The sequence below is a fragment of the Dryobates pubescens genome, chromosome 27, assembly GCF_014839835.1.
Source record: "Dryobates pubescens isolate bDryPub1 chromosome 27, bDryPub1.pri, whole genome shotgun sequence".
In the NCBI taxonomy this organism is placed as follows: Eukaryota; Metazoa; Chordata; class Aves; order Piciformes; family Picidae; genus Dryobates; species Dryobates pubescens.
Genome location: NC_071638.1, coordinates 5,515,319 through 5,539,766, shown reverse-complemented (window position 1 = coordinate 5,539,766; position 24,448 = coordinate 5,515,319). Strand labels below are relative to the sequence as shown.

The 24,448-nt window shown below is 44.6% G+C and overlaps 1 protein-coding gene across 2 annotated transcripts; it reads right to left on the bottom strand.

Annotated features, from left to right (window-relative positions):
- Positions 1–2,706: 2,706 nt before the first annotated feature.
- Positions 2,707–24,237, bottom strand: ING3 (inhibitor of growth family member 3). Of its 2 annotated transcripts, XM_054173819.1 has the most exons (12): positions 24,088–24,237; positions 23,846–23,917; positions 19,614–19,714; positions 16,457–16,522; positions 15,214–15,310; positions 12,111–12,182; positions 11,695–11,814; positions 9,485–9,642; positions 8,943–9,133; positions 5,067–5,259; positions 4,166–4,204; positions 2,707–3,261 (listed from the first exon to the last, which is right to left on the bottom strand). In XM_054173819.1, exons 1-12 carry the CDS (start codon positions 24,113–24,115, stop codon positions 3,145–3,147), a joined length of 1,254 nt encoding a protein of 417 aa, XP_054029794.1. In that variant the 5' UTR covers positions 24,116–24,237; the 3' UTR covers positions 2,707–3,144. The 2 variants fall into 2 exon arrangements, with proteins under 2 accessions (XP_054029794.1, XP_054029793.1); XM_054173818.1 differs by lacking the exons at positions 2,707–3,261; positions 4,166–4,204; positions 5,067–5,259; ... (2 more) ...; positions 11,695–11,814; positions 15,214–15,310.
- Between the last annotated feature and the right edge of the window lie 211 nt (positions 24,238–24,448).

Genomic DNA, 24,448 nt, shown 5'->3' with positions numbered 1-24,448 from the left:
GCAGTAAGCAGGGACATCTCCAAGAACAGGTTGCTCAGAGCCCCATCCCTTGAATGCCTCCAGGGATGAGGCCACGACCTCCTCAGGCAACCTGCTCCAGTGCTCCGCCACCCTAAAGAACTTCTAATGTCCAATCTAAATCTACCCTGTTTAGGGTTCCCTAGAGACTCAGACATTCCATTCAAGGGGTGTCTAGATTACCTGTTATTTACCTTCAGTTCATGGCACCAGTTTCCAACAGAACAAATAGTTTGTTATCTCTGTTGACTCAACAGCCTTACTTGAAACCAGAAATTCTAGTCCTCAAGTGTTTTCTCAGACAGAGATTTCTAAATGCAGCGGTGGATTCAGTTCCTAGTTTTAATGGAACCTTAATTACACTGTTCCTTTCCTGTTTAGAAGTTGGTGAAAATACCTACTTTCACCTAGTTTATGGATTTAAAATGCCTCCTTTTTTAAATGTGTGAGTCAATGTTGGGGCACAAGCTTGGTTTCATTTTGGTTTAGGTAAAGCCTGTATTTTCTCCATATACTCCTGTTACTAATGAGCCTCTTTATTTCCCTGACACTGTTTGTGGTCATGCAGTGTTAACACCACTTCTCTCTCTCCTCCCCCTAGATTTGGAAAACTATCACAGTATCACCAAGGTTGGAAGAGACCTCAAAGATCATCAAGTCCAACCTGTCACCACAGACCTCATGACTAGACCATGGCACCAAGTGCCACGTCCAGTCCCCTCTTGCACCTCCAGGGACGGTGACTCCACCACCTCCCTGGGCAGCACATTCCAATGACGAATGACTCACTCAGTGAAGAACTTTCTCCTCACCTCCAGCCTAAACATCCCCTGGTGCAGCTTGAGACTGTGTCCTCTTGTTCTGGTGCTGGTTGCCTGGGAGAAAAGCCCAACCCCTACCTGGCTACAACCACCTTTCAGGTAGTTGTAGAGGGCAATGAGGTCTCCCCTGACCCTCCTCTTCTCCATGCTAAACAATCCCAGCTCCCTCAGCCTCTCCTCGTAGGGATTGTGCTCAAGGCCTCTCACCAGCCCTGTTGCCCTTCTCTGGACACATTCAAGTGTCTCAATGTCCTTCCTAAACTGAGGGGCCCAGAACTGGACACAGTACTCAAGGTGTGGCCTAACCAAAACAGGGGCACAATGACCTCCCTGCTCCTGCTGGCCACACTATTCCTAATGCAGGCCAGGATGCCATTGGCCTTCTTGGCCACCTGGGCACACTGCTGCCTCATGTTTAGGCAGCTGTCAATCAGCACCCCCCGGTCCCTCTGTTTGGGAGCTCTCCAGCCACTCTGACCCCAGCCTGTAGCTCTGCATGGGGTTGCCGTGGCCAAAGTGCAGCACCTGGCACTAGGATTCATTGAATATCATCCCATTGGACTCTGCCCATCTGTCCAGTCGGTCAAGGTCCCTCTGCAGAGCCTTTCTACCCTCTAACTGACCAACATCTGCTCCATCTGCTATCATGGTCATCTTCCAGCCCAAAGCCCCACCCAGTACTAAAGCAAAATCTTTATGCCAAGAGGGACAATCTTTTTTTTCCACTAGTGAAAGGAAGGAGAAAGAAGAGTAATCATCTTGGTTCTGCACAGTGCAGCATGAAAGAGCCACACAAAAACAACAAAAGGAAATGGTCAGTACAAGGAAATGTAAAAACTGGTCAAAATAAGCAAGTCACTAAAAAAAAATAATTATGGTCAAGGATGTAATTTAAAGGTCAGTTTTCTGATCCTGTATTGCAGCATGTATGATCAACAGATCCAACTATTTGTGGGTCTGTATTTGGGCTTCCTAACATGATCCTTCCTCTAGAGATTCTACAGCAAGAGGGACTATTCTTCCCTTTCCTTTTTTCTGACCTGTGTGTGACTTCTACCAGAAAACCACTGTCCTGAAAGGAATGTGGCAGCTGCAAGACACTTACTGCGGTTTTCTTCTCCCCTTCCTATTTCCATCCGTGTGGCAATCCTGCCTGTGGATAGCTCTTGACACAGGAGGGATTCAATAAGCAGGTGCCACTTAACATCTGGAGACAGAGATAGCAAGGCAAATGGTATTTCAGCATTTTCCTATGTATGTATTAGTTACCCATTCACCAGAGAAATGTCCTTCTCTACAGAGATCCGTCACGTGGATCATGCAAACTTCACAGAATCACCAAGGTTGGAAGAGACCTCAAAGATCATCAAGTCCAACCTGTCACCACAGACCTCATGACTAAACTATACTAAACTTAACTATAATTACACTAAACTGAACTATAGTCTTCTGCAATTGTTTCAGGGACAAGCCCTTTTTTTTTTGGACAGATGTACAGAAACCATTAGAGGAGTTGAGGTCGTTTTATTTTAACACCTAATACAATTCAGATTTAAAGGATTACTTGCACAAAAAAATAAACACATTTGGTATAAAAATTTATCATCACTTTAACACCTTTTTCTTCCTCTCATGGCCTGCACCTCCACTGGAGCAGAAACATATAAAGACTAATGGCACAAGTTTGTTTTATTCTACAGCATTTTTGTTTTTACATACTCAAGTACCCTAGAGGACAACAGCCCGCTGTATACAAGAACCACTTTTTTTTTTTCAGCCTGCTGAATTAAGTTTCATAAAGAACCAAAGCTATAAAGGCATTTTAAAAACCATTGTCTTTGTTTTGTTTTGTTTTTTTTTTCCCCCCCCCTCAGAAGCACTGACTTTTTGCACCATTTATATACATCGTGTTACATAACAGCTCTTGAGTACAGTACATGCAGCAGAATATATCTGTTCAATATAAAACATACATTTAAAATCTTGACATACTGGAATTTTGTTGAAGACTGAGTAATTGTAGAATGCCCACTGCGTAGAGAAAATGGTCTGAGAGTACAAATGTCTGCATATGCTGGCCACTGGAACAATCCAAGGCTCACTGTAATAGTATCTATAGCACATCAATGTGCATAAATAATTTACTTACAATATTAAAACACAACTAGCAAAATCAATAGTTCAAGATCTTATGACTGTTATGTTAACCCTCAAGTGGTTGCAAGGAAGCGTGATGGAGATTCTTCCCACTCCCAAGTCCTCTATAAAACTTTTAGTACATAATTTGTTTTCCAGGTGAAGAAACTTATTTATGTCTACTGCCTCTTCTCTTCATTGCAGCCGTACACTGTGGACAATACCATTTCCCTTTTGGTGCTTCTGTCAGTCCAACACATCCATAGTGGAACCACTCAATAGGGCACTATAAAAACAAAGTTGAAGAAGAGGGTTTACAACTTCACAGAGTGATAGGAGCTGGAAGGGACCTCTGGGGATAATCTAGTCCAAGCCCTATTCCACAGCAGGTTCACCTAGAGCAGGTTGCACAGGACAGATTACAGGCGGGTTTTGACCGACTCCAGAGATGGAGACACTGCCTTTCTGAGCAGCCTGCTCCTGTGCTCTACCACCCATAAAGAATTTCCTGTGTTCAAACTGGGACCTGTTACCTCTTGTCCTGTCACTGGGCACCACTGAAAAAAGATCAGGTTGGGTTGTTTTCTTTTTAAACACCCATCACAAATACAGATCTACGAAAATGCAGCACGAGTAAAAAGCAGAGTTTCTTTTCACACACAGACACGAGACAAAACACAAAGAGAAGAGGATCACAATCCCTAACAGACTCAACAGGCTAAAGAAAGCAGTAAAAATTCTAGGAGTCACATACAACTCATGTAACAGAACAAAACAAGCATGTTGTGCTTTGAAATACTCAGTTTGACAACACTGAAGTGGCACAACAGGAATCTTATCACATTTAAACAGAAGTGAATGATACCTCAGGAAAGAAATTACTACATTCCACTGTTCTTTAAGAACTTTTAAGTTGAAGTGGGACAGCTGATGCTAGTAATGATACAGGTAGAGGTTCCTAGAAATAAAGGGCAATTTGGAAGTCTCAAACTTTCCCAGTAAAGGGTGAAGACTTCTAAAAGAACCTGAACTGTGGGGACAGATGAGAAGGGTCCTGAAGAAAAGTTCATCTCATATGCACATCCCTCTAAAAAGCCTCTATCTAAAACCAGTTTAAAAGACAAGTAACTGCTGCAAGCAATGGTTACATACACAAGCCTATCATGAACCTTTAGAACTTTGTTACTTACATCTTGGTTATCACAGCCTACCATTTCACCATAGGACACCTAGTAGATAAGAAGAAAAAAATTCTGTATTAATAATTACATTACTAATTAAAAGCAATCAATGTTTTAAAGGGGCTAAATTTCAAGTTTCTGCCTTTGAGGAGTTTTTCCATTACCAACATCAACAATATCTCAATGTCTCTTTTGTTACACAATCCAAAGAAGAAATTCACAGCAAATGGATTTTATCATGCAAAAAAAGGAGGAAAGGGTATTTCTGCATATTTCAGGATAGACAAAAATGATTCAAAACCTAAATAAAACACATTGGGGCCTGAACAACACTGCTCAGTTAAAGGCCCAGTTTTTAAGGTTATGTTAAAGTCTGGCATTTCCTTTAAGCATTTTATCTGAAACTGTAAAATACCTTCACAAGAATTACAGAATTCTGTAGAGATGTGGAGGAAAAAGCCAACACTCTTGAAAGTGTTTGAAATAAGAACAGATATTTTAAAATACAAGTTTCTTATGTTGTCATTCGGTGCCCCAAGTTCCTGGGTGTTTTATACAAACCTTAGGTTTTGTTTCATTTGAAGGGGTTCTTAGGGTTTGGGTTTTTGGGGGCTTTGTGAGGCTTTTTTGTGTGGCTGGTTTGTTTTGTTGGTGTTGTGGAGTTTTTTGGCTCTTGTTTTGTTTATTTTGGTCTTTTTACAGGAGAGTAGGAGAAACAGAAGTTAAGTTACCTCACTGGAGAACTCCACTCAACACTGAAGTTCATGACATGTATCACCAGTAAGACAATGAAACCAGATTTGAATTTCAGAAGATTGCAAAAAGAATGCTTTTAAACCAGCAATCAGCAAAGGCAGCTACAAGCACAACAGTAACTCTAGCTGTATTTCAGGTTGGAGGAGGTTCTTACCTGATTACAAATGCAGTATCGTGGCTCATTCGGATCATAGGTCCAGTCAACCTGGCTATTAGAATCAGAGTCTGGTATTACTGCTGTCTGCTGAGACAGTTCCTGTGCCAGTGCAGATGAAGAAGAACATGATGACAGAGACGAAGAAGAGGAAGATGATGAGGACTGCTGACTTGAAGATTTGTTGTTGTTTCTGGGAGTGGGGGAAAGAAAAAGAAAAAGGCGTATCGCAATTGAAATTAATTTTCTTCACAGAACCACCGAGGTTGGAAGAGACCTCAAAGATCATCCAAGTGAAGGATCACAAAAGGAGTATGTGGTTGGCTCTGAAATACTGCAGTATGTAGTAACTGCAAGAACAACTGCAAGAAATGAAATGGACACACTGAATGCTCTTTTGGAAAAGGAGAGAAGCCTTCTCAGTCCACAAGGGCAAGGCATGCTATTCTAACCAGTGGAATGGAATAGCTTTAAACAGACAAATGGCTTTAATCAATGTTTTTTTCTCCACAGCAAAATACATGGTGTAAAGTCTCCAGAAAAACAGGAATTCATATATAAATAATGTGTCATGTACAATAGATAACTGTGCTTTGAAGATGACTGATTCTACGTTAATCTCCACTCAAGCATCACCCACTCCCCAGGAACAGCGGCAGAATACAAATGCTACGCTTTTGCTTATAGGTCAGATCCAACACCCAAGATATCCATAGATGAAAAAAGGCTTTGAGACAAAATTACTAACTGAGCTGTGAACATACACACAAAGATCTGTTTGAAGAAAAAAACCAACATTAGTTTAAAAAGATGGGCATTTTGAGACACTCTTCCAAGTACCACTTGTGATCATAGAATACATAGAAGAAAAACAGGTTGGAAGAGGCCTTCGAGATCATCACGTCCAACCCATCAACCAATCCAACCCACCTAATCAACTAAACCATGGCACCAAGCACCCCATCAAGTCTCCTCCTGAACACCTTCAATGATGGTGACTCCATCACCTCCCCCAGGCAGCCCATTCCAATGGGCAATCACTCTCTCTGTATAGAACGTCTTCCTAACATCCAACCTAAACCTCTCCTGGCACAGCCTGAGACTGTGTCCTCTTGTTCTGGTACTGGCTGCCTGGGAGAAGAGACCAACATCTGCTTGTCTACAACCTCACTGCCAGAATGTGTTGTGACATTGTGTTTAACATGGTTTAAAATTTATGTAGAAATAACATTAATTCTGTTTCCAGTCCTACGTGGTCAGCCACCAGAAAGCTTTGTGATTACTTAGCTGTGTGGTGCAGCAGACACGCTGGAGGGAAGGGATGCCATCCAGAGGGACCTTGACAGGCTGGATAGGTGGGCACAAGCCAACCTCAGGAGGTTCAACAAGACCAAGTGCAGGGTCCTGCATCTGGGTTGAGGCAATCCCAGGCACAAATACAGGCTGGGCAGTGACTGGCTGGAAAGCAGCCTGGAGGACAGAGACTTGGGGGTGCTGGTGTATCACAGATGAAGAAGCGAATACAGACATTTATATTTGCAGGCTTTGGGTTACTTAAGGAACTAACTCAGAAGGTACCTTGGGAAACAGCCCTTAAAAACAAAGGGATGCAGGAGGGCTGGACCTACTTCAAGAAAGAAATCTTGAAGGCACAGCAACAGGCTGTGCCAATGTGCCGGAAGATGTGCTGCCGGGGCAGGCGGCCAGCCTGGATGGGCAATGAGCCTCTGAGCAAATTAAGGGGGGAAAAAAGAGGGTGAATCATCTTTGGAAGGAAGGAGAGGTTACCCACAAAATGTTTAAGGATGTTGCTAGGTCATGTAGGAAAAAAATTAGAGAGGCAAAAGCCTATTTAGAGCTTAGACTGGCCAGTTCTGTGAGGGACAACAACAAATCCTTTTACAAATATATTAATGGCAAGAGGAGAGGCAAGGACAACCTCCACTCCTTACTGGACATGGAGGGGAATATTTTAAATAAAGATGAGGAAAAGGCAGAGGTACTTAACACCTCCTTTGCCTCAATTTTCAATAGCAGGATAGGTTGTCTTCCAAACAACTGGCCTCTTGAGCTGGACGATGGGAGTCAGGGAGCAGTATAGTTCCCCTGTGATCCAGGAGGAAGTAGTTAGAGACCTGCTTAGCCACTTGGATCCCCAGAAGTCCATGGGATCAGATGGGATCTATCCTAGGGTGCTGAGAGAGCTGGCAGATGAGCTGGCCAAGCTGCTCTCCATCATTTTTCAGCAGTTCTGGCTCACTGGAGAGGTCCCAGATGACTGGAAGTTGGCCAACGTGGTGCCCATCCACAAGAAGGGCCAGAAGGAGGAACCGGGGAATTACAGACCTGTCAGCCTGACCTCAGTGCCAGGCAAGATTATGAAACAGGTCATCTTGAGTGCAATCACACAGCACTTACAGGATGGCCAAGGGATCAGGCCCAGCCAGCATGGGTTTAGGAAGGGCAGGTCCTGCCTGACCAACCTGATCTCCTTCTATGATCAGGTGACTGCCTGGTGGATGTATACTACCTGGACTTCAGCAAGGCCTTTGACACTGTCCCCCACAGCAAACTCCTGGCCAAGCTCTCAGCCCATGGCCTGGACAAGAGCACACTGTGCTGGGTTAGGAACTGGCTAGAGGGCTGAGCCCAGAGAGTGGTGGTGAATGGTGCCACATCCAGCTGGCAGCCAGTCACTAGTGGTGACCCACAGGGATCACTGCTGGGCCCCCATCCTGTTCAATATCTTTACTGATGATCTGGATGAGGGGATTGAGTCCATCATCAGTAAATTTGCAGATGACACCAAGCTGGGGGCAGGAGTTGATCTGTTAGAGGGTAGGACAGCTCTCAGAGGGACCTTGACAGGCTGAACAGAAGGGCAGAGTCCAAGGGCATGAGATTGAACACATCCAAGTGCCAGGTTCTAAACATTGGCCACAACAACCCCATGCAGTACTACAGGCTGGGGTCAGAGTGGCTGCACCCAGGCAGAAAGGGACCTGGGGGTACTGGTTGATAGTAGGCTGAACATGAGCCAGCAGTGTGCCCAGGTGACCAAGAAGGCCAATGGCAGCCTGGCCTGCATCAGGAACAGTGTGGCCAGTAGGAGCAGGGAAGTCATTCTGCCTCTGTACTCAGCACTGGTTAGGCCACACCTTGAGTCCTGTGTCCAGTTCTGGGCCCCTCAGTTTAGGAAGAATATTGACTTGCTGGAATGTGTCCAGAGAAGGGCAACAAAGCTGGGGAGGGGCTTGGAACACAAGCCCTATGAGGAAAGAGTGAGGGAGCTGGGGTTGCTTAGCCTGGAGAAGAGAAGGCTCAGGGGAGACCTCATTGCTGTGTCCAACTACCTGAAGGGAGGTTGTAGACAGGTGGGGGTTGGTCTCTTCTCCCAGGCAACCAGCACCAGAACAAGAGGACACAGTCTCAAGCTGCACCAGGGGAGGTTTAGGCTGGATGTTAGGAAGAAATTCCTCATAGAAGGAATGATTGGCCATTGGAATGTGCTGCCCAGGAAGGTGGTGGAGTCACCATCACTGGAGGTGTTTAGGAAGATACTGGATGAGGCACTTGGTGGCATGGTTTAGTTGATTAGATGGTACTGGGTGATAGGTTGGACTTGATGATCTCAAAGGTCTTTTCCAACCTGGTTAATTCTATTCTATAGAAAACTTTGGAGTGCATTTGCTTGAAGAAAAAGTGAGAGGACAAAAGAAGAAATCCCTGAAGGAAAAAAAAGCCAGCAGGCAGTAACTACCTTCTGCTTATGCCCATGCATTAATTATAAATTATTTCCAATATGCTCATGACCTTTAAAAGCAAGCTTAGCTGTCTTAAAAGCTATAATTGCAGTCAACAAGTACGAAAACTTACTTGCTTTTTCTGCCACTTCGTGAGTCTGTGGTTGACGAACTTAGGGTCTGTGTTAATGTTGATGCTAGAGCTGATGATGAATATCCACTTGAATCTCTGGATAATGAAAATTCTCTTCCAAGCTGAAAATCATTATTCTTAAATGCTTCATAGCTGGCTTTTAGACTGGATGTTCGCCTTCCTTCCTTCATCTAAAAGGAATACTGTTACTATATCAGATTACATAAGAGAGTTGTCACCAAAGACATGTACCAGGCTAGTAACTGATAACTACTTGCACAGGTTCATTAGTCACCCTGTTAACAAAACAATGGTAAAGTGGTAAAAAGGTACAAGAACATCAAAGCTAGAAAACAAGCTGTCCCTTAATGCAAGTTTTACAGAATGAAACTGTAGTATATAAACAGAAATGATCATGTGAGAACTGAATCAAATCAGCTGGAAATGATCATGGGAACTCAAGATTAAAAAATAATAAAATCACTACCCTTTCTTCTTAACCAATAGTGCATGGCAGAATGACAACAGTGTTCTGACATTACCTGTGCCGTGGCTTGCACTGCTTGAGCTGCTGCCATGGTAATTGCACCGGCCCCAGATCCTGAAGATAATGAGCCCAGGTTATATGATGCCAATGGTTGAGAAGAGTTTGTATTGTATGCATTGTTTGAAGAGGATGATGAATTACTGTTTCGACACCCTTGATGAACAGAACACATTTATGAAATTCAAAACTAAATTCCTTTGCATTTTAAGAAGAGTTATATATGACAACCAGTGAAAGAGTAGGAACGCTGCTTATGCATCAGAGCAGTCTGATCATTTGGAAAAAGAAGTTTTAAAAGTCATTTGACACAGCCAGTATTGCACCTGAAATGAAAAAAAAAGTTTGTTCCCCCACCTATCCCCATGCTCAAGGAGTCCTCCCCTGGCACAGCCTGAGGCTGTGTCCTCTTGTTCTGGTGCTGGCTGCCTGCCTGGGAGAAGAGACCAACCTCTGCCCGTCTACAACCTCCCTTCAGGTAGTTGTGGAGAACAATAAGGTCACCCCCGAGTTTCCTCTTCTCCAGGCTAAGCAACCCCAGCTCCCTCAGCCTCTCCTCATAGGGCTTGTGTTCCAAGCCCCTCACCAACTTTGTTCCCCTTCACTGGACTCGTTCCAGCAAGTCAACCTCCTTCCTAAACTCAGGGGCCCAGAACTGGACACAGTACTCAAGGTGTGGCCTAACCAGTGCGATGTACAGGGGCAGAATGACCTCCCTGCTCCTGCTAGCCATACTGTTCCTGATGCAGACCAGGATGCCATTGGCCTTCTTAGCCACCTGAGCACATTGCAGGCTCATGTTCAGCCTACCATCAACCAGTACCCCCAGGTCCCTCTCTGCCTGGCCACTCTCCAGCCACTCTGACCCCAGCCTGTAGCTCTGCATGGGGTTGCTGTGGCCAATGTGCAGAACCCGGCACTTGGATGTGTTCAATCTCATGCCCTTGGACTCTGCCCATCTGTCCAGCCTGTCAAGGTCCCTCTGCAGAGCCTCCCTACCCTCCAGCAGATCAACTCCTGCCCCTAGCTTGGTGTCGTCTACAAGTTTGCTGATGATGGACTCAGTGCTCTCATCCAGATCATCAATAAAGATGTTAAAGAGCATGGGGCCCAGTACTGATCCCTGGGGCACACCACTACTGACTGGCTGCCAGCTGGATGTGGCACCATTCACCACCACTCTCTGGGCTTGGCCCTCCAGCCAGTTCCTAACCCATCGCAGTGTGCTCCCATCCAAGCCATGGGCTGACAGCTTGGCCAGGAGTCTGCTGTGGGGGACAGCATCAAAGGCCTTGCTGAAGTCCAGGTATGATAGGTTGGACACGATGATCTTGAAGGTCTCTTCCAACCTGGTCTATTCTATTCTATTCTACCACATTCAACTATCAAAGAAGTGCTGGGTCTATATGAACCAAATTTCTGCTGCAATGCTGCTGCCCTCTCTAACCAGGAAAAAGACTAAGAATTTGACTGTTTCTGAAGTAAACCTGGTAACAATCTTAACTCTAAAAACTACAAATCACATTTTTAATGCAAAATAAGATTTCCATGGTCATCTACATACTGACAGCTGCTCAAACATAGTTCATTTTTTGGCCATCTCATGTGAACTTGTCTTCAACAGCAAAATGGATGAGGGGCCCTACTTAAAAGATGATGACCAGCTCTGATTACCCAAGCGTAAGGGAGTTTACTTACTACAGCCTCTCACAGTATTTGATTTCCAGAAAAGAAACTATGAAGCACCCTAATTTTGAAAATGGGCAGAAAACTGTAGACATTTTTTTTATTCACTCAACTCTTTTGAAAGAGACAAAGATGAAAGGATTTAATTTGATTGTAGCTGAATGCCACGTCATAGCAATCCTTAAAGAATACCCAAAAGAGCGAAAATGCTTTTTGCAAATGGATGCATTCATTTCTTTTCCCCCAAATGTACTGATCTCTCACATTTCTACTACTGACTGAATTAAATGGTAGTTGTTATCTTCTCCTAAGCAGTGCAAATAAAAAGAAACAAGCAACATGCAGCTGTTACGTGACAACAAAGCTGATGTACCTCATGGACAACACAGATGAGTAACAATGCCAGCAATCCCTCATGTTGCAAATGACTGAAAATCCCAGAGGGAAGAGTATGAGCCTCTGGCTTCTAGGAGCCTCTTCTTCCAATTACAAAGTAATGATATGCAAAACAATTAAGATTACCTGGTGTATTTTCTTTAGAGGCATCTGAAGTCAGGGTAGATAGAAGAGCTTCAGATTTAAACTTCTTTTCAGGAACATGATCTGTTGTACTATGGTGAGAAGATGGATTGTGTTTCCTTTCTAAATGAAACAAGTGAAAGGAACTTAGATGTAAAAAAAACTTTCACCTTGAAAGTCTAACTACAACTAAACATAATGAAACAGCACTGTCAACTAATTCCTAACAGCAAAGCCTTGTTATTTAATTCTTGCACTTATTTCGAATAGACATTATCATCACTGCACTATGTTTTTTTTTCCTCTCAGTGTCTGCAGAAAAACAAATAACACCTGAACAATTTTTCCCCTCTACTACTACTAAAGAAAAAATGAGGAAACATGAAAAGTGGACACATTATTAAGCATCAAATACTTACTCTCTACGGGAGTGTGAGAATGGGCATGATGGTTATTCACAGGCTGTGATGGTGTATCCAGCTCCAGAGACCCTAAGAGGAAGGTAAAAAGGACAGGAAAATTTCAGACTCATCACTGGTATGCTTTTGTCTTTTTTATACTAAATGAATCTTTGTAAGATTAACCAAATGACTATGCAGTTACATGTATTTTAATCTGAAGGGTATTTGCTAGAGTGGAAATCCTTCCTGCAGTGCAACCAGGAGCTAGTGAGAAGAACAGTTTTAACATAAAAAAATTGGCGACTGCTGCTGTTGTTGAAATTGAGACATTAAGAATCAAGGCTAATAAGGAGAACAAACAACAATGTCCTTAACATACCACTTATGCAAATGAGTTGCACACAACCCAGTGACAGTCGGAGAATGCTGCACCAATACTGACTGTCTACACCAATAAGAATGGAGAAGACTGTGACAGGTGAAACGAAGCTGGTGAGGCCTTGAACACAAGCCGTATGAGGAGAGGCTGGGGGAGCTGGGATTATTTAGCCTGGAGAAGAGGAGGCTCAGGGGAGACCTTATTACTGTCTACAACCACCTGAAGGGAGGTTGTAGACAGGTGGGGGCTGGTCTCTTCTGCCAAGCAACCAGCACCAGATCAAGAGGACACAGTCTCAAGCTGTGCCAGGGGAAGTTTAGGCTTGAGGTGAGGAGAAAGTTCTTCACAGAGAGAGTTGTTGGCCATTGGAATGGGCTGCCCAGGGAGGTGGTGGAGTCACCATCCCTGGAGGTATTCAAGAGGGGATTGGATGTGGCACTTGGTGCCATGGTTTAGTCATGAGGCCTGTGGTAACAGGTTGGACTTGATGATCTTTGAGGTCTTTTCCAACCTTATTGATTCTATGAACTTGGCACCTTGTCCCATGGAGCCTATCTTGTCACACTGAGCCAAGACACACAAGCACTAGCAATGTCTTTCAAGATGATCCAACGTTCAACAGGAAAGGCTTTGGATCATTACCCAGATTTTCTTAACATTCAAAATGCACACCAAAAAAAAAAAAATACAAAAAAAGAAGAAACAAGGAGAAGAAAAAAAGGCAGCAGGGAACACAAATGCAAGTCTATGTTTAAGAATAACATTTCTTGCAGTATGAAGCCAAACAATTGCAGCGCAGGAGAGATTTTGATCATGCATTTCCATTGGAGCACTACAAAATGGTTTGTGCATCCATCTTTGGCAAAAAGATTTTGAATGAGCTGCAATGCCCACCAACCTAACAGTTACACAGAAGACAATTCAAGAAAAGAATTCATGTGAATTTTTCAACATCTGTACCTTCAACATTTCTTCCTCTCTTTCTCCTGCAGTGCTTTCAAGAAGCACATGAGTGCATTACAAAAGTTTAAATTAAATTGTTCTACAAAAGTTTAAATAAAATTGTTCTGGAAGAGGTTTGAAACCTAAGGTATTTCAGCTGGGCTAACACTCATCGGGTTATGAACTAGTCCAAAGACCGCCCTCTGGTGGAACCTCAACAAGATGTATTTACTCTGAAAGCCAAAAATGTTACCAGGCCTCCATACTTCTCACTATTAGAAAACAAGCTAACAAACAAAGCCTTAAAGGTGCCACAATCAGCCAGTTGCACTTCTACTTTGAGTTCTTGAAATTCTACCTGCCTATCTCACCATATGCATAGCTCAACCGAAGGTTGAACCACATCTGAAAGCTGCAGCTGGGATCCCAACTAAACTAAACTCGGTCTTCTCTATAGTTGCTAGCTCATTAAAAACACCTACTTAGCAGTTTTCTTTTTGTGCCTGTTATTTTTAATGGCAATTATAAATAAATATCCAAACCCTCCAAGGTTTTAGGACAAAGTCACATAAAGTTCAAAGGAAGAATATTTATGCCCAGTGTCCTCAAGTGAGTTAGGTTACTTTTCACTGTCCTTGGGTGTGAGAACAATCACTGCCTCATAACTCTATAATCACAATAGTGAAATTAGCTTTGAAATTTACCATAAGCACAATTTAACTTGCTCTCTGAATGCTGATACATAGTCTCAGGTGGATCCCATCTGGCCCCATAGACTTTTGAGTGTCCAGGTGGCACAGCAGATCATTAACCACAGCAGGTCATTAATCCTTGTGGATTATGAGGGGATTATTCTGTTCTCCATCCCCATCTTCCAGTTTAGGAGACTGAATGCCTTGAGGATAACTGGTGTGAGCACCAAATGCCGAGGCAACAAAGGCAACCTTTTTAATCAGCCTTTTCATCATTTTTGATAGCAATATTGCCCCTTGCATCCAATAAGGGATGGAGATTTTCCTTGGCTCTCTTTTTGTTGTTAAATGTATTTGTAAAAACACTTTTTATTATCGCTTTCAGTCATGGTGAGACTGAGTTCTAGCTGGGCTTTTCTTTCTGCATGACCTGAGTAAATCCCTGTACTCCTGAGTAGCCTGCCTCTTATTCCAAAGGTGGTAAACTCTCCTCTTTTTCCTAAGTCCCAGCAAAAGCTCCCTGTTCAGCCAGGCAAGTCATTTTCCCCACTGGTTTGTCTTATGACACATGGGGACTGCCTGCTTCTGTGCCTCTAAGAGATCCTTTCTGAAAAACGTTCAGCCCAGGACATCCTTTGCCCTTCAGGACTGTATCCCAAGGGACTCCCTCAACCAGTGACCTGAACAGGCCAAAGTCCACGCTCCAGAAGTCCATGGTAGGGGTTTTGCTGACACACATCCCCCTCCTCACTTTACCAAGAGTTGAGAATACTATAATTTCATGGTCTTTAAGCCCAAGACAGTCTCTGACCACCACATCACCTACCAGTCCTTCTCTGTTAGTAAACAGCAGGTCTACCAGGGCACCTTTCCTGGCAGGCCCAGGAATCAGCTGAATCAGGAAGCGGTCTTCCACACACTCCAGGAACCTCCTGGACTTTTTGTCTCTGCTATGGTGCTCATCATTGACTGATGAAAACTATGTGGCTTAAAACACGATTCTGAAATGACCGGGAATACCCCAGGCCCCTAACAGGTGTATGGTATTTTAACTTTGCAAATGGACAGAGTATCTACCATGCTCTTAAAGAAAATCATGCATACTTACGTCTCTCTAATATTTCTGTAATTCCAGCATTATCTGCTTCAAGTTCCATTTTAAACTTAGCAAGCTCCTGGTCCAATTTTCTCAAGTGACGATCTACCTACGGTTTCAGAGACAAAGCAACAATAAACAGCACCCCTTCCGGAACATCCTTGATCACAGGCTTGCTAAGCATTTCCCTTCCAGCAATTCTCTGTCAGGCAGCACTAAGCATGCATAAAAATACACAGAAGCATAACTTCTCAGTCACCTACATTCCCCTAACTCAGCAGCAGATACCAGAGAAAAGACCAAAATAGCACCGCTGCTTCTAAGCTGCGCAGTCAATCACAGGCTACGAGAAGGCTGCACGTTGGCTCAGCGGCTAGAAGCCCTGCTCTGACTGTAGGCAACGTTTTAAGGCTTCTTTTGAGATGATAAAGATGAAGAAGAGAGGACCTGGGGGTGTTGTGAGTATAGGTATATAAAGGGGAAGAGAAAAACCAGTACTTGACATGCACTTTAAAAGAGGTTGGGCTGCAGTGGGAAATGGAAAGTTCAATGAATTGCAAATTGTATGCTACTATACACATCAGTAAACTTGAGGAAAAGGCTCTCTAGACAGAAAGCATAAAGATTCCTCTGCACTTGTGTGAACTATGACAAGCTCTTGGGTACTAAAACCTGAAAAATATTTAAAACCAGTAATTTTTTAAAAAATTAAAAATCTGCATTTAATATTATGGCAAGAAACACTGTGTTCCAAATGCTTTTTTCACCTGCATTCACACAGCACAAGGTATCCATCTTTTGTATCCATTAGCTAACTTCTGGTTAGCTGAAGGGAAGCTAAAGCAGCCAAGAAATATCTGTTTCATGTCTCTGATATTTTAGTACAGTCTGACTTGCAGGTTCTGTTCTCTGAAATGTGTAGTAAGTATACTCAGAACTCAAAACCTGCATGCTGTAAGGAGCAACTACTTGCTTGTGGTCTCCTCTCAGAAAAATAAATAGAACAAGATCAACACGCATGAAAAACCTTATGATGATCCCCAAAATTACTTCTGCATGTTTTGTACTTAAAAGGCTACCCAAAGTAAACAAATTCTTAAAAGTCAATAAAGTATCAGAGGTTTATTTCACCAGCCAAAATATGTCCTTGTAGCTAACCTAACAGTGAAGATAGCACGGTTGCAGTGGTTATCAAAACGTTTACAACTCAGGGCATAGGTTTGGGGAATTCTCTACAAGCCTTCTGTCCACTTACCAAATCATATATTTGATTAGCCAGTTGCACTTTTTCATCTGCATCTTCCAAAGCCTTATAATAATCCTGCCATAAAGAGACATTTTTTTAAAATTAGGAAGGCAAGTGAATTCATTTCAGTCATTTTCAGCTGTTGTTATCCCTCACAAAATCAAAGTTTAAAGGACAAGTTCAAGTCAGTTTTCACAAAGACCATGAAACTTTACTGTAAACAACTGACTCAATTTTAGATGTATCCATTTATTGTTTGTGCCTTAGTAAAAGCTTTGGCAAAAATTTGGACATTTCCTCCTACAGGTGACCTGTGGCCTTCCAGTATCTGAAGGGGGCCTACAAGAAGGCTGGGAAGGGACTTCTCAGGATCTCAGGTAGTGATAGGACTAAGGGGAATGGAATGAAGCTGGAGGTGGGGAGATTCAAGCTGGATGTGAGGAGGAAGTTCTTCCCCATGAGAGTGGTGAAGCCCTGGCATGGGTTGTCCAGGGAAGTGGTTGAGGCCCCATCCCTGGAAGTGCTTAAGCCCAGGCTGGACGAGGCTCTGGCCAGCCTGATCTAGTATGGAGTGTCCCTGCCCCTTGCGGTCCCTTCCAACCCTGACTGATACTATGACACCTAAGATTTCCACAAAATATGCTTCAAGAAGAAATTTATTCTATATTACACAGTGGTAAGTTATAGACCAAAAATGAGATGACCCCTTGCACTTTGTATGGAACTCGAGGAACACCACAGACACTACTGGCCTTCAAAGTAATGCAGTACTGTGAGTAGGGGCGGGGGCTTTCCAGCACTAAAGAAATAATGATGCAGTTTACAGTTTAAATTGGTTTAAAATACATTTATAGAATTTGCATGTGTATTATAATGTGACTGAGGTGATCCAATTGTAAAGTCTCCTTTCACTAATGAAAACTGCATTAAAACCTTTTAAAATCATAATAAGGTGTGTTTACACTATTTTTTACTCTAAAAGGTTTCAGTGCCTCTGTATTCACAATTTCCACTGAGGAGTATCTTGCTTAGGCAAAAACTACCTTGAAATTTTGGTTTAACTGAAGTTAAAAGCAATTTTTTTAAACTTACTGTAGTGAAGCAAGAGCTTTAACTTCTTCTGTTTTAAAATATAGCAATCTCTTTGTATTAAGAAATAAAACCCCTTGGCAAAATAAAGGGATGAAGTAGCAAGTGTGGGAGACTACAAAAGAGTTTCTTCTGACAAAATGATGGACTACATTGATAACAACACCACCACCAATGCCTGAGTGTTGAAGGATAGAACAGCACACATTCATCTTCTGTTCTTCTCTACCTAAAGCTACATGTACATAACACAGAGAAGGACACAATCACCAAAGTTCAACATGGACACAACCTGGCCAGTGTCATTAAAGACAATGAAAAGAGCTTTTATAAGTATGTTAACAGTAAAAGAAGAGCTGGGCAGAACCTCCACCCACCACTGGATGAAGGAGGGAACCTGGTGACTGAAGCCAAGGAAAAGGCTGAGCTGCTAAACAGCTACTTTGCCTCAGTATTTGTCAATGACACCAGTTTCTCCATGACAATTCAGCCCCTGGAACTGAAAAACAGGGATGGAGAGTAGAAAGTAGCCCCCACAATCGAGAAGGAACTGTTCAAAGACTTGTTATACCACTTAGATGTGCACAAGTCTATGGGACCAGATGGGATCTAAACAAGGGTACTTAAGGAACTGGCAGATGTGCTCACCAAGCTGCTCACCATTCTCTGTCAACGGTCCTGGCTAACCGGTGAGGTCCCAGTGGAATGGAGGCTGCCAAATGTGACACCCATCTACAAGCAGGGCCAGAAGGATGATGAGGGGAACTACAGGCCTCTCAGTCTGAGTGCCAGGAAAGTGCCTCTCAGTGCCAGGAAAGGTTATGGAGCTGGTCATCCCTCAGTAACTTTGCAGATGACACCAGCTGGGTGGCTGTGTCAATCTGCTAGAGGGTAGGAAGGCTTTCCAGCGGGACCTGGACAGGTTAGACTGATGGATCAAGGCTAACTGTATGAAGTTTACCAAGGCCGAGTGCCAGGTCCTCCACCTGGGTCACATCAACCCCATGATAAACTACAGACTATGGGATGTGTGGTCTGAAAACTGCAGCTTGGAGAGGAACCGGGCGGTATTGGTTGACAGGCAGTTAAATATGAGTCAGCTCTGTGCCCAGGTGGCCAAGAAAGCCAATGGCATCCTGGCTTGTATTAGAAACATGGTGGCCATCAAGAACAGGGAAGTGATCATCCCCCTGAACTCAGCACTGGTGAGGCCACACCTTGAGTACTGTATTCAGTTCTGGACCCCTCCCTACAAGGACATTGAGGTTCTGGAGTGTGTTCAGAGAAGGGCAACGAGGCTGGTGAAGGGCTGGGAGCACATGGCCTACAAGGAGAGTCTGAGGGAGCCAGGGTTGTTCAGTCCAGAGAATAGGAGGCTGAGGGGAGACCTCACCACTCTCTACAACCTGAAGGGAGGTTGGAGAAAAGAGGGGGCAGCCTCTTTTCCTTGGTGTCAAGCGATAGGACTAGAGAAAATGGTTTCAAGCTGTGCCAGGGGAGGTTCAGACTGAATGCTATGAAATATTTCTTCTGAGAGTGGGTAATCAAACACTGGAATAGTCTACCCAGGGCAGTGGTCGAGTCATGATCCCTGGAGGTGTTTAAGCAGTGTGTGGACCTAGTTCTTAGAGATATGGCTTAAGATCGACCCTAAACTGGGCCAAGGGTTGGACTGGATGATCTTTGAGGTCTCTTCCAACCAGATGTTTTCTGTGAAATGCTGAAGCCAAGCTTGAAGACATTCTCTTAAAGAAAGACAGTGAACTTACACAACTTCACATCATGCAGGAAAAATCAAAGCCTGAGCTGAAAATTTAGTACCTGGCTTCCTCACCATTTCATGATCAATGCATTTAAAATGCTAGCAAATACTGGGTAAAAGTTGAGTGAAATCCTTCATCAAAGAAAACTTTAAGTCATTTTTCTCCTTTTGGGTAGAGCTCTCTCCATCTCTGTGAAAACTGAAGGGAAGTCACAGTTCTGAACACTTAAGTCTCCATCAATCATGAGCTACTTTTTCCTAAGGTTATCTTCCTTTGCAAAAGAAAAATGTGACCCACTCCTGTGACATCCTTACTTTTTTGATTGATGTCATCTGTTCTTCCCTCCATTCAGGTTTGTTTTTCTTTGCATTCATAAAAAACTCATTTACCCTCTGCTCAAGCTGATCCATTGCATCTGTAGCACAGGAAAAAAGATAAATGTTACCTTCTCATGTATGAAAAGATCTATTATGAAATAAGGTGTGTGGTTTTTTTCCTTAAACAAAGTTGACAGGACTGAGATGCAAACTCTTAGAGAGGAAAGAGAACAAAAAAAGCCCCAAACAACCAAGTGACAGTGGACAGAGGAGGGAAATACTTACCTTAATTTCCAAGAAGCAGAATTGCATTCTGGTAGGATTCTCATCAAGGTTCTTGTGCTCTCCAGCATGGGACAGGCAGGACTCCAATTTCTAAAGGTTTTTTATCCCTAAGAGCAGTGGTAGTGACTTAAAGCACGGACCCAAACGCCTCACCCAGGGCTCTAGACTGCTGACTTTGGAACATTCTAGCCAGTTACAAACTGAGCAGGAAACAAAATGCTCTCCTAAGAGAAACAGTCAAATACAAAACCAAATAATTGGAAAAATTAGTGCCTCAAAAAGCTGAGCAACTGAAGAGTAAAGTCACCACCTTTATGTCAAGGCCATCTCCATTGTATGCTGGGAAGAGTGAAGGCAAATTGAAAACACCAGAAGCTGTACTCCCCACCCTCACAGGCTAGCACTAGGGGTTCAATGAACTGATGAAATACTATTTGAGCAGGATTCTCACTTATATGAAGTTGAAAAATATTTAAGGGAAAAAAATGAAGCCACCAATTCTCTGACATTAACTACCATAAGAAAGAAAAATGTCAACCACATGCTACTTGTTTCAGGAACAGGGATTGCTTCTCCTTTCCCTCACTTTTCTTAAAGCAAAAAATAAAATGCTGAGTTTACTATTTCAACAGCTGGACAGTTGTGCATGCAACAGCTTGCATATTTCCAGAAACATGCAGCTGACTCACTCAGGCTGGATTTGACAGCCTTGCTAGTCTTAGCACTCTTGGCAATTACATCCACATAGCAGTTCCAGAAACCACCACTGAAGCTGGACCACATGACAGCAACCACCTCTCACCACAAAAAAAAAAGCTAATTAACTAGGTAAAAATATCTCATGAATCCCCAAGTATGACTAACTCTACAAATACAATGGAGCCCAAAGGGTCAAAGCTTTTCTCACTCTGAAAACTCACAACTGCAACTAATTGTTCACATAACCAAAAATCATTCACACTACATGATCAAAACCATTCACTGATTTTTTTCCCTAGAATATGAATAGCCAGCATCAAAACAAACAGGTACTTAATAAATGACTGGACAGGGTGCAATTAATCCTAAGCTAGAGCATCTGTGACACTGGCTCCTATCAGCTTTATTTAGATTCGAAGTAGTCAAACAGTTCTGGACAGGGTAAAGGTGGGACAATCTGCAGGATAAGTATTTTCCACTTGCACTGCATTATTCAAAAAAGGTTAAGAAGCCAGAGCAGCAAGCAAGCAGCAGACACTTTATACAGAGGCTGAAAAAAGCTTTGTTCTTAGACCAAATGACCATAATTCACCTCATAAATCCAACAGACAAAACATTCCAACTCCTGTTCCCAGAGTGCGAACAGCTAGGTGGTAATTATTCTAATGGCACCACAAACACGAAAAGGGGAAAAAAAAAATCTTCCTGTTTTATTGGGGATGTGTATCAGTCTGTGTGAAACCACCTAACAGCAAACTTTCACATAAGCTTGGTCTCTCCTGAAAGGGCAGACTCGGCAAAATGGAATGCAGGTCAGCCCTATTAAACCATACAAAAAGCTCGCTCTGGCACACTCACGTTCCTTCATCTTTTCTCCCCCTCTACCTATTTAATCCAACTGTGATACTACATTCTGAGATAATAATTTCTTAGAGAAGATTTCCCAAGAGACTTGCCAGAAATTTAAGAGTCCTTTGCAGAACCTGACATTTTACCGTGGAGACCAGATAATCCATGATATGAACTTAAAATAGACATTTTATGCTCCACGCAGAGCTTCCTTAAAGACTGTGTCAAGTAACAACTCAGACGGTCTTCACTTTTCCCACAGCAGCCTTATCAGGATTCACAGTAGGCACAACTGGCTTATCGCTTCTTCCAACAGCAAACAGAGCACCTGCCCCATCAGAAGTGCATGTGGTCCAAAAAGGACAGAATATTAAGCCAACACCAACTCTAAAACATAGCAGCACAACTATCCCTGAATAGCAACTTGTGTAGGCTTCTGGGACAGTATCACTGATCAAAATAGTGTTTTCAAGTACCTTAGAGACCCTGAATCTTCGCAGCAAGTCACTATACCAAGACATGAGAACAACCTCCAGGTCTGCATGCAGCATTCAGCAGGCAAGCCTAGCCAGCTAATGTGAAAAAGATACTTGCCTAGGAGTTTTGTAAATGTCTTTGGATGCTTTGTCACTCATTGTGCAAGAACTACAGAAGTACCAAGGTCCAAGAGAATTTTTCTCTGGGGCTAATGTTGGCCTTAGTATCCAATATTCCTTGTCATTTGATACTTCCAGTAATACAATACAGAATGTGGTTTGTCATTTCCAGTTAAAGAGGAAATGACACTACTTGCAACCTTTGAGGTGCCAGTTGGCCCAGTTCTAAAACACAATTGAAAACCTGCTAGCTGCTTTGCCTTCCTACTGAAGCAAAATTTGTCAGTTTCATCAGAACTACCTAAGTCAGTTTGCTGCTCACTCCCTCTTCTGGTGCTCCCTAGCGATAATTACTTCAGAGGCATTATCTCCTGTGAGAAGCCACTGCTCCATTCCCACAACTTTAAGCACTAAAACTCAAGGCAGCACTTGGCTGTAGTATACACACACCAAAAAATCTTAGATAGTTCAATATTTGTCAATAAAGACTGTTAAACAGATCTGTTGTGTCCAACCAAGTAAATATCTAAGGAAAAGCCTGAGATGGCACTTCAAAATATTACAGGTTAAACTAATTCTCCCAAGAACCGTGCTCCCACCCAGTGCTGCATTTTGCATTCCTGGACACCATTTATTTATTCCAAGCCTTGTTCTTCCTCTCCTTCTTTACAAAAGTCAAACCCTTCCAGATTCCTCTCAATTTTCATGTAATAGTGTTCCATTTAAAAAGACCTTTGCATCACAGTTGAAGTGTTGGTACCACTTAACACGTAAGTCCCAGATGAATTTGGGTTAGAAAAGACGAGAAGGCAACACATCCTGAAAATAGCATTAGGCAGCATACTGCATCAGGATGTAAGCAGAGATACACCAAGTGAACTACAAATTAACCCAAAGCAGACTATTTGGTTATTTGTCAGCTAGAGCACAAGAGGCTATGTGAAAAGCACCTTCCCAGATGCCATAATGAGAGGAGCTGGCTGTGACGTTTCAGAGACAGCATGCCGTTACCTGCTGAAGGAGTGGGACATAACTCACGTTCCAAACCACCATCACTGCTCTTAGGGATCAAAAATCTAAAGACTTTGGGACGTGCCACCGAAAACGCCCTTGGGAGCAGCACAAGTCCAGGAGTGAAAATCCTTTAAGAACCAACTCCTTTAGGAACCTACTTGTGCCGTCTCTACTGCGGGCCACGGATCGGAGGCGAGGCAGACCCAGGCCGAGCGTGCTACTCGGAGGAGCCACGGCTCTGCGCCGCTCGCTGACAACGCGCCAGGCAAGCGCGCCGCGCTCCGCCCCTTGCTGCGTCCCGGCGGTTCCCTGTGCGGCGCCGGGCCTCCGCAGCGCCGCCTCCCGCAGCCGCACCAGCTACCGCCGCCTGCACCGCTGCCCCGCAGGAGACGACGCCAGGCACCCGCTGCCGACCAGACGCGCCCAACCCTAAGGCACGGCCCAGCCCGCACCAGAGCTGCGCTGCCGGAGAGCCGGGGCGCAGGGTGGGGAAGGGTTGCGAACGCCGTGGGGTCGGCGGCGGGGAGCGAAGCAGAGCTGACCGCACAGGTCGGAGCGCCTCGGCGACGGCGCCGCTTGACCCCCTCCTTCTCCCCTCTGCCTTCCCCTTCCCCTCTCTCCACACCGCGGGCAGGCTGGCGCCCTGCAGCGGGACACGGCAGTGGAGCCAGTGCCCGCGGCTGCCCCCCGCTGGCGGGGTGGGGCGAGACGGGCGGGCGCTGGGGCGCGGGGAGGGGAGGGGGCGGGCGGGGGCGGGCAGAGGCGGAGAGGGCGGGACTCACGTACTCTGCACCTGCAGGTCCATCTCGCGCATCTCGGTGAACCTGTCGCGCAGATCCATGGGAAGCTGCTCGATCACTGTGGGCACACGGAGGGGCGGGGGAGCGGGGAGAAAAGGGAGGGAGGGAGGAAGTCAGCCACTCGCCGCCGTGGGGGAGGGGGGCGCCGCCTCTTCGCCGCGGCTCCCCCCGGCTCCCCTTCACCGGCCGTGCCCGGCCGCCCGGCACCCCCGTCCCGCACACACTCACTCTCCAGATAGTCCTCCAGATACAGCATGGCGGCGGCCGGGCCAGCGCCAAGGGGCTTCTCGCTAACGGGGACTCGTCCCTTCCAATATGGCGCCGCCGCCAACAACACCAGCAGCTCGACTCAGCGAAAACAACATTGGCGGCTGACGGCGCTCGCTCCGGCCGCGGCGCAATTGGTTCCCCGCGCTGCTGACGCAGCCCGCGCCTGGCGCTCTCCCCCTCAGCTTCACGGGAAACGTAGTCTACGCGCGGGGAGGCGGCGGGAAACTACGTGTGCCGCCATGCACTGCGGCGCCTGCGAAGTCCCGCTGCGGCTGAGGGGCCGGCAGGTCGCCCGGAAGGCTCTGTCCCGCCCCTCCCA

Excerpts from the sequence above, each read along its gene's own strand:
- ING3 (XM_054173819.1), bottom strand. The coding sequence starts at position 24,115 with ATGCTGTATCTGGAGGACTATCTGGAGA. Across the intron at positions 4,205-5,066 it reads GATACTGCATTTGTAATCAG|GTGTCCTATGGTGAAATGGT; the intron begins GTAAGAACCTCC and ends CTTATCTACTAG. Across the intron at positions 3,262-4,165 it reads TAGGCTGTGATAACCAAGAT|TGCCCTATTGAGTGGTTCCA; the intron begins GTAAGTAACAAA and ends TTGTTTTTATAG.